General features: G+C 40.9%; 1 protein-coding gene across 1 annotated transcript; it reads right to left on the reverse strand.

Annotated features, from left to right (window-relative positions):
* Positions 1-5,365: 5,365 nt before the first annotated feature.
* Kif2b (kinesin family member 2B) lies at positions 5,366-7,360 on the reverse strand. The gene has a single exon (XM_055620396.1). It carries the CDS (start codon positions 7,358-7,360, stop codon positions 5,366-5,368), a length of 1,995 nt encoding a protein of 664 aa, XP_055476371.1.
* Between the last annotated feature and the right edge of the window lie 3,242 nt (positions 7,361-10,602).

Below are 10,602 nucleotides of genomic sequence, written 5' to 3' on the forward strand. Positions count from 1 at the left end.
CTTCCTTCCTTCCTTCCTTCCTTCCTTCCTTCCTTCCTTCCTTCCTTTCCTTCTTTTCTTCCATTGCTTCTTTTTGGGATTTTGTCACAGCAATAACAGAAGTGATAATGTAGTCATTCTGTAACAACTCCTCCAATCCTTTTGTCTAAATGAAGTGTTTCTATGTACTTACAGCACTTTGCTCACTAGCCTGGAACTTTATACATTTTTTCTCTTTCTTTTCAAGGATTTGTCTTCTCATTTAAACTATACATTTATGAAGGACAAGGGACCACTATGAACCCATCTTTGCCACTTAGCATATAGAAGATTAAATTTTCTTATTGATACTTCCTACATTGGTTATCTGAAAGAATTCTGAGATTAATTTAATAAGTATTAACTAGCAATTTTTCACATTCACAGAGCAGATGAGAAAATAATTAAGCCTAGAGAGGGCCAATCCTTGTTTGAATTCATATAGCTACCAGACAGCAGATAATTAAATCAAACTCAGAATCTAACTCTAGGTTTGGTAATTCTTCCTCATTGATCTTATTCATAATGTCAACATTTAAACCCATATGCAGATAGCATAAAATAAATAATTCAGAGTCTCTAGGAAGGCCCAGACATCATCCCTTTTTCATCCTTGTAGAACAAATAAAATCTGAACCTAGGCATGGCATATGTTGACTATGTCAAAACTTGCCAATTATTTCAAGGTAACATTTTTCCCAAGAATAATTCCATCCTTTTTTTTTGTTGTTGTTGTTGTTGCTACCTTTTCTGTTGTCTTCTGACTCTATAACAGAATAGATGCCACTGACCCATATACAAAGAAATTTGTTTAACTCATGATTTTGGATGCTGAATGTCCAGGATAAGTGGCCCCCATCTAGAGAATTTCTTGTATGGTGTCATTATATTATAGAAATGTATGAAGGTATCTATGTGTGTAGAGAAAGAACAACGGATCAGTTTCCCCACTCCCCAGACAGAGGTATATTGATCCCTCGTAATGAGCCACTTGCTGTCTTTTCTAAGGCTTCACAATATTGCATCAACATCAACTGGGTATTAGTATGGAGTCAGAAATAACACATTCAAACTATAGCACCCTTTTAGCCCTTCTATTCCTTCTATGTCCATAGACAACATCATTAACAGTCAGGATCATCTCAAATGCAGAATCACAAAGGCTGCCTAGATAATTTAATCTACAGTTAATGTCTTGGCTTGATATTTTGTCTAAACTGTGAAAACATTCTGTATTTTTTCTTTTTCATTTCTAATATTACATTTATTTAAGATTGAAAGAGAAATGACATGATAAAAATCACATTTCAAGAAAGTTATAAGTTAAAGTTTACTATAAGCATTCCTTGTTTGAGGAATTTAAAAAACGTACGACCTAATTCATAAATGACAGGTTTGCTCCGAAGATAGTATCCTACACTTTGAATAACAGGCAACTTTGACATTGATTTTCTTAGAGAGCACACATTAGTAATGGTATTTCTGCTGTTAGGATATTTTATATCTATAATTAAATTTCAAAGAAAAATTCATGTATTCATTCACTCAGCATACACACAAAACACACACACACACACACACACACACACAAACTATAGTCTTTCACACCACTTCTTTATGTAGATTGCTAAAAATACTTAACTAAATGAAAAGTAATAGAATAATAGTTTCCAAACTTGCTATTGCAGGTTAATAATGAGGAAAATTTGCAGATGTAAAATCTTTAGCTTAGAATTTTAATGTCAGGTTTTTATTAGTTGCAAGTTCATGCAGTAATTTAAAATGTCCTGTCCACTACAGGAGAAAATCTGCTTTAATTAATAGATAAGCATAGCTTATAATTAGCATGCCAAGGTTTTCGTGTGTAAATGGATGCTTTCAAAGTACTGAGAGTATTTATTTTTCTCAGATTGGGAGCTCTGACATTTTCCTTACTATCTTATTACGGTGTTAATTTACTTACAACCCCCCCCCCCTTTTCACTGCAGGGCATCTGTGCAAACTGTCACCAGTTCGCCTCATGAACTTCAGTTGGTTCGTTTCCTGCATATGTTTTATTACAGAATATTCTATTTGATACATTTTTCCCCCGTAATTTCAAGAGCCATATGTATTCCCAAGAAATATTTTGTTTGACAGGACCTTTCCATGTAGCCCAGGTGGCCCTTGAACTTATGTACACCAGGCTGGTTTTAAAATCACAGTTTGACCTTACTCTGCCTTCCTATTGCTGGGATGATACGAGTATGCCACAAGGCCTAGCACAGGAAAATTCTTAAAACCATTTCATAGGGTAATGCACATTTGGCTGAGGATGAATTGCAGAAACTCAAGGGGAGTTAAGTCAGCAAGAGAAAATGCTTTAGTAGAGAGATTTTTTAAATCCCATCTGCAGATATGGACATCAGAATTCCTGAGAAATATATTCACACACACACATACATACACACACACACACACACACACACACACACACACACACATGAATATATGTACTACATACCTCATGCAAAAATACAATGTGATACTGTCTTTCTGATGGAATAAAAATTACAGGTGAAATTGCTATTAGGATTTTTCTTCATTTTTCAATGTTTTTTGACCCATTACAACATTTACCTAGTGCTTTGTTCACCTTACTTTATTTTTCAAATTTAAAATCACTTTAAAAATTTGTTAATTGTTTAACAATTTAAAACTGGGAGGTGGTGGAACAGGCCTTTAATCCCAGCACTCAGGAGGCAGAGGAAGCTAGGGTCAGAATGGGGAGGAGGTCTTCCACTATCAGTGGTCTAGAGAAAGGGCATGGGGGAGAAGAGGGTGGGTGGGTGAGAATGGGAGGAGACGAGGGAGGGGACTGCAGAGGGGCTATAAAGTGAATAAATTGTAATAAATAAATAAAAATTTAAAAGACCAAAAAAAAGTTAAAATATGCATAGTTTGTGATCTATAGAAGGAAGCCGGGTTACACATATATCAAAAACTCATATGAAAACAGTAGTCTTTAATTGTAATGTAGGGAGTAAGGGCTACAATGAGGTGAGAAAGAAGATGCTAGAGCGCTATGATTCATGTCTTGTGTGTGGTCCTTACCTTGGTGAGTTCACTTTGTAAAGCCATTGAGCTTTAGCAACCAATGACTATCTGTGTACTTTATATTATACTCTTTTAGAAAACAAAATAATTGATACCCAAATGCTGAAGCTCCAAGTAGTTTATCTAAACTTTAAGTGTGACAAACTGCTAAGGTAGTGGGTATCACAAATAGAACAATGTTAATAACAAAAACATCATTAATTGTGATAATGATGAGATGAAGGGAGGGAGAAAAAATATCAAACTACCTTATCTTTTTATTAAGACTCTGTAATTACCCAGGCTCAGTGGGTGCATGCATGTTAATCCCAGTACTTGATGAGGGAGAGGCTGGTGGATCTGTGAGCTCGGGGCCAGCCTGGTCTACAAAGCAAGTGAAGGACATCCAGGGCTACACAGAGAAACCCTGTCTCAGAAAAAAAAAAAAAAAAAAAAAAAAAAAAACCAAGAAAAAACTATGTAAAATGTTAGATCTTATGCGTCCTACTTGATGTCTCTCCACCTCATCCCCTTGAGACAGGGTCTCTCACTGAAGTTGAAAACTCGCCACTTTCCAGCCAGGCTTGCTACTCAGCAATCTCTCCAGATATTTACCCAATTCCATTCTGAGCTAGCCTCTGTTATTTAAGTTAATTGCCATATCTTGCTATTAACAAGGGTGTTGGGGCTCTGAGCCCATGTGCACTTGCTTGCACTGCAAACTCTTTTACCCACTAAACCACCGTCCTCTGCCACTTATGGCAGAATTTTTATTACCCCTTTCTCTTTTTGTTGTCGGATGAGGTTTTATTTCATGAAAACAGCCATCTCACACTAAAGTTTGATTTGCAAATTTCTGGTTTTAATAATAATAATGTACAATTCTATCTGAAGAAACCAGTCAACAGTGAAACATGAAGACAAGTATGTGAACTACTGAAGACCGAATGTCCAGGCTCATCCTGTTTCTCTCTTGCTGCTCTCCATGGGATGTTAGGAGTCAATTACTCTGTGGTCAACTTGTCTGCTGCTGTTATCTCTTCCCCTCGAGACTTCATATGTTACAATTTGAAACAATAAGCTATTCTTGCTAAATGTGGCTCCAGAATTTGTAGACTACAATTTGGAAGATTTGTCTTATATTTTCTGTAGAAATCACTTCAGTTCTTTAAAAATGAGTTTAAAATCGACAGATTTGGAGCCAAAAATATATCCTATTATTATGTTTCAGATTTTTTTTATACTAGGGCACTAATTTATCATATGTATTAAATTATTATACTTACATTCCCATATTAGAGTAACATTTCTTAAAGGTAGTCTTCTTGACTCTCACTCCTCCATATCTAATTGTTCCAAGGGATTAGTTTTTCACACAACCTTTTTATGTGCTTTAGGCAGCTGTGGCTATATTGCCTTTTATATAGGAAACTCTTACCCCAATCTAAAACCAAAATTCTTTTTCACAGAGTATTTCAGTGAAAAACACAATGTCTGAAAAAAATTAGACATCAAAATCTCCTACACAAACATAAGCACACACTCTCTTTCACACACCCCTCCCATGACTCAGGGGAGCATAATACTTACAACTTACAGCTTACATACTAAGATAAACACAAAACCCTGTTAATTCTAGGCTATCAAAGAGATGACTCCTCTCTTTCTAATTCCAGAATGACTGTATCTCAGAAGCCATTTCAATCCACACAACCATGCAACAGGGAAAGATTTATAACCGGGTATCTGATTGACTTCTGCCTCATGTTTTCAGGCTCACCTCTTTACATCACACAGTAATTTGCTTTGCCAGCTATAAGTTTAGGGAATCTAGTTTAATTGCAGCTGGTTTCTTCTACAGCAGGACCTCTCAAACTATTTTAATTTTTAAACAAACAGGTAATTATTCCTGTGGGAGGCAGTTCTTCATACATAGAAAATTCTGCCAGCTCTCTGCTGATTAACATCATGTCAGCATTCCCCTACCCCAGTTATCTCAGTATGTGTCTTAACATTGCCAGCTGTCAGTAGGGATAGGGGTAGGGCAAAATATTCATAGGGTGCAACCCAGTGACACACAGAATGAAAGCCAACTATGGAAAGAAGAAAAGCAGAGGAAGAAGAAAAGACCACATTTTGACCAGGATGCATTAAGGTGTAAGCTCTCCAGGGGACCTTTATGCTTAGATAATTTTGGACAGATTTCTGTAATAAGAGGTAGAAACTTCAGGACTGTATCCCAGATTTCATTCCTGATCTCTGGTCGTTGCTGTCACTCAACTTGGCTTTTCTTTTGGAGGTCAGCTCGTAGTAATTGGAGCTTCTTTTGGATATCAGTCAGCACACCGATTTTCTGCTCCAAAATGGACAAAGACTGAGCAATGCAAAAATCTACATCACAGTTGATCCCGTCAGCTGTTTCTTGTATGGTCTCCCACCACTGACTAGAGCTCCTCCATGAAGCTGGTGGGTCCTTCGTTTCTGAGATTTCATCACTCTCTTTCTCTTCTTCTTTCTGTACTGTAGGTATCTGAATAAAATCTCCCCTCTGAAGGGACGTCTCTGAATTCGTGTTGTCCTTTTCTAACATTATTGGTTCAGTTGGACCATGGTTGTAGGGTCTTGTTTCGAAAGCTAATTCTTTGACTCTGTTTGCATACCTTAAAGTATTGAGGGTGTTTTCACATGAAGTCATCCCAGGTGAGATAGTAGCAATCATGCAAGTGGAAGAGTTCTGGCCTATGAAGGAGTCTCGGAGAACATGCGTGAGTTTGCTGGCTCTAAATGGGGTATGAGGCTTGTTCTTCCCCAAAGCCCTGATGCATTCTTTGAGGGCGAGCAGGCTCTTATTTATCTCAGCCCCTTCCAACTGCCTCTTCCGAGTGGCCTTGGCAGTGTCTGCCCCCCTTTCATTCCCAGCTAAGTCAACGAGGGAAAACTTGCCGTGTAGATTCCCTTCGGACTTGAGGATGAGCTGGAACACCGCGTGGCTCCTGGACGAGTGGGCATTGACAGAGGTCTGTCCGGAAGTCCGGCAGCTGTTTCCTTGTTCCACCAGATTCAGGACTTCCTCCACACAGCACACCTCCTGCTCCTGCAGCCCCACAACTTGCACTTGCTGATTGCCGTCCTCGAGGACTTGCAGCTTCTTCTTCCAGTTTAACAGGTCATACACTTTGCCACCATAAATCTCAAAAAAGGTCCCGTAGACTTTGAGTTCCAACTTCTCATAGGCGGGCTTTTTCAGTAGGAGAAAGACATCCTGAGCCACCAGGGCGTAAATGCCTTTACAACAGTCTTGACCCTTTCCTGTAAAGGCTCCACCCATCGTGTGGGTTTTTCCACTGCCAGTCTGCCCGTAGGCAAAGCAAGTGGCCATGCCCTTTCGGAAGATGGACTCCACCAGTGGCCGGGCAGTGAACTGGTAAACTAACTCATTGGATGCCGTGTCGTCAAAGGCATGGTCAAAACAGAAGGTCTGGTTTTCCAAGTAGCGCGTCAGGTCCACCTTTTGTTTAGACTCGTGGACCATGACCACGTTGTGCGAGAGGATGGTGATGATATCTAGGTCCTTCATGGTGGTCTCTCTCTCATTAAGAGGGCGCTTTCTCACGCACACGCAGATCCGGTGGTCTTCTGGGGGCTCCAGGCTAGACATTTTGCTGCAGTCTAGATGCCTGCGGTACTCCTCAATCATGCGCATAGTCTCGTAGTTCGGGTTTCCAGTGTTGATGTCGAGCGCTCTTTTAGCTCGGATCTCTAGCTGCAATCGTCTGCGCTTCTCTCGCTGCTTCTGCAGCTTTTCAATTTCCTTTAGGCAGGGGGATTTTTTCCTCTTCATCAGATAAGGGTTGCTGGGGACCACCAGGGCTTGGCTGTCCCCCGAGGGTGTTTCATTTCTGTGCGGGATCATCGCAACCCACTTGGTGGTTAAACGCTGGTCTCCAATGACACTAGTGGGTGTGGACAGCGGGCACAAGGGCAGGGGTTTGCGTGACCGTTGGTGTTCAGCAGAGGCCAGAGCCGGATTCAACAGAAATACAGTCTCCAGTTCGATTTTCTTGCCTTTTTTGACTCCTTTCTCAACCCACTCCACTGTGACCCAAGAGTTTTCTCTGTTGATTTCTGTGACCACAGCCAGGTGGATCCGTTTGTCGCTGCGCTGGATCGCCACACAGATACCCACCTGGAAGTCTGTAAAGTGGGATTTCAAAGGTTTAAGGGGTGCGGGGCGTGGGACTAGAGGAAGGCAGAACTGGCTGGCCATGGTGAGTGGTGGAGTTACCAGGGCTCTCTTTCTGAGCCTCTTGGCTTTGGCGCAGTAGGACCTGAGTCCAAGCCAGCCTGAGTGTCCTGAGTGCCAGCACAGGTATGCGTTGCTCCCGACTTTGTGACCCCAGAACCAGGGGATTGGCCGAGGGCCGTCACGTCATAAAGGGACCAAAGGAAGGCACGGAAGAGATGGAGGCCTGTAGGTGAAGATTCAGTGGCACCATCCATGTTGTTAGCCAAGTACAGAGGAAACAGATTGTGCTCTGGCAGTGAGCATGGATGGATCTAAGGAGTGTGCGTGTGTGTGTGCGTGTATGTAAGACAGAAAGAGAGAGAGACACAGACAGAGAGACAGAGATAGAGAAAGGTCTGGATCTTGAATGTGGGATCTTGAATTGAATAAGCTCTGGCCTCTGCTGAACACCAACGGTCACGCAAACCCCTGCCCTTGTGCCCGCTGTCCACACCCACTAGTGTCATTGGAGACCAGCGTTTAACCACCAAGTGGGTTGCGATGATCCCGCACAGAAATGAAACACCCTCGGGGGACAGCCAATACAGGAAACAGAAAAGTCATAGGAACACCATGAATGCTCAGACTTATTTGGGCACATCCGTTCTCCTCTCAAGTCTTAAGTTGACTTCTTTAATTCAGTTTAAGCACAGCGATAAAATCCCCTTGAATGCTCCTGAGATCAGTGGGAACAGATTTTTTACAAATCTGGGGCTTCAAGAAAAAAAAAAAAAAAACAAAATTAATAAAATGAAAAAGGAACAAGATGCTGCTGAAGAATCATCTAATTGTTCTGTCCTCCTTCACACTTGCCTAATACAGTAAAAAGTTAAAGTTTAAAGGATTTTCTCATTACAAAATCAGAACGAGTTGAACGGAGCAGGTCATTGCAGTAGTCAAGGCAGAACTTCTTTGGTACAGCGCATCGGATCTTGCAAAGACGAGATGTTCATCACATCCTGAGTGGTTCTGACAGCTACAACGTGAGTGTTGTTTTGAGTTCTGTCATCACAGAGCACTTGAGTGGAGTTTCGTAATTACAACCCCAACCCCCTACAGTAATCACACCTCTGGCCTCATTATCTTGGAGGAGAGACATCTGTGGAAAGAAATAATCCACCCCACCTTAAAACATTGTGTGTATGTGTTGGAATTCCAGTGTGGTGTGTGTGTGTGTGTGTGTGGTGTACTTTACAAGTTGCTAAGAAGGAAATAGAAGTAGAGTTCATGGGAAGCAGTTAAGATTATCTGAGTGAAAAGTAAATTCAGCCAAGTGCAGACATTTTTCTCTAGTACGACTTCCTTTCAGAACAGAACTATTGGTTTCTCAATAATGTAAGAAGAGGATGAAGATGACACCTGACACCCAACCGCACTTTATCATTGTACATTGTCCTTTGGGTTGTGAGTTGGACCGTGTTAGTAGTCATGGCTCTGAGGACACGTGCTGTAGCACAGAGTCCTTACAGCTTTGTCTCAGAACAGGAGCCACTGCTGAAATAAATTCTGTTATAAAATGACTTCCTTGTGGTCCTGGGCAGTAAATTTATTAAATCTTACGTCACTGATAAATTGGATAAATGTAAAAATGCCAATTTGGGGGAACATAAGGTATTGAATACCAAGGGAGAAAGGAGAAAAAGAGCTACGCCATTTTATAATATTTAATTTTTTAATTGACCAAATTAGCAAGAGTTAAACGTGTACATTAAGTAAAACTATTTTATTGTTATTTCACAGGCATTGTGTAAATACTGCCATTTCCTCCATTTACTATCTCATACTTGCTTTGTTGTTGTTTGTTGTTGCATATTTTTGATGTAGGGGCTTAAGGTAACAAGTAACACAACGTGGCTTCGGACTTGGATATTTAGCTGAGAAAGAACTTGAACTTTTCGTCTCTCTTGCTTCCATCCTCGAGTGCTGAGATCACAGACACGTGTCGCCGCGTTAGATTTTACATTGTTGTAAACATCCCACCTAGGGCTGTATGCACACTAGGCAAACACTCTGCCAACTGAGCTTCATCACCCAGCCATAACAGCCTGCAAAGGACATCTCAAACCCTACTGAGCCTCACCATGCCCCAAAGGAGACCCCAAATCCATGGTCACAGAGACGGCCTACATTTATCTTAGTGGGTCTCAAACAAAATGTACACACATGAATTTGAAATAGGTTTCTGCTGACCCAGGGACAGATAGGGTGGATGGGAGTCATGGGGAAGTAGGAGGGGTGAGCTTTTAGTATTCAAAGTGTACATATGTCACCCTAGCTAGGATTACTATTGCTGTAACAAAACCCCATGACTAAAAGCAAACTGGCTTAAACTTCCACAACATAGTCATCACTTAAAAAAAATATTAGGACAGAATTCAAGCAGGGCTGGAACCTGGAGGCAGGAAGGTGGTACAAATAGCATGGAAGGGTTCTGCTTTCTTTCTGGTTTTCTCATTAAGCCTTGCTCAACCTGATTTCTTATAGAACCCAGAGCCATCAGCCCAGGAATGGCACTGCTCCCAATGGACTGGGCCCTACCCTATCAATAATTCAGAAAATGGCCTACTGATGAATCTTTTGGAGGTATTTTCTCAACTGAGGTTCCCTCCTTCCAGATGAGTCTCCTTTGTGTCAAATTGATACAAAACTAACCGAGCACATATGTAATATTGTAATAACAATAATAAATTAATACTTAGTTTGTGATAAAAAAATATGTTGCATTCCCCACTCTCCTATGTTAGCCAAAGTTTTCCCCCTTAGGCTAGTGATTCTTACAGCTAGACAATTGAGGGCCTCGATTTTTATGCCAAAAATCAGAGACCAAAGTTTTGTCTGTGTTGTTTTGATTCCCTTTCTCTCTAGCACACCAACAGTATCCGTGTAGGCCTTCTCCTCACTTCTAGTCCTAGGCAGTCTCCCTAAACTATCTCATTTGTTTCCTCAGATTAACTCCACATATAGCTACTAGCTGAAGAACTCATAGAAAAGGAACTTCACATTCAAAAAACCCATAGGAGATGCATTCCCTTTCTGAAAACAGTATTTCTTAGGAAGCGTGTTTGTGCATGTGCACATGTGTGTCTGTGTCTGCATTCATGTCTGTGTGCATGGATACTTGTACGTGTGTGTCTGTTGGAGGATAGAGGTTGATGTAAGGTGTCCTCTTCAATCACTGTTCAACTTACCTTTTAAGACAGTGTTTTTCATTGAACCTAGAACTT

The sequence above is a fragment of the Psammomys obesus genome, unplaced genomic scaffold (genome assembly GCF_907164565.1).
Source record: "Psammomys obesus unplaced genomic scaffold, mPsaObe1.curated_primary_1811, whole genome shotgun sequence".
In the NCBI taxonomy this organism is placed as follows: Eukaryota; Metazoa; Chordata; class Mammalia; order Rodentia; family Muridae; genus Psammomys; species Psammomys obesus.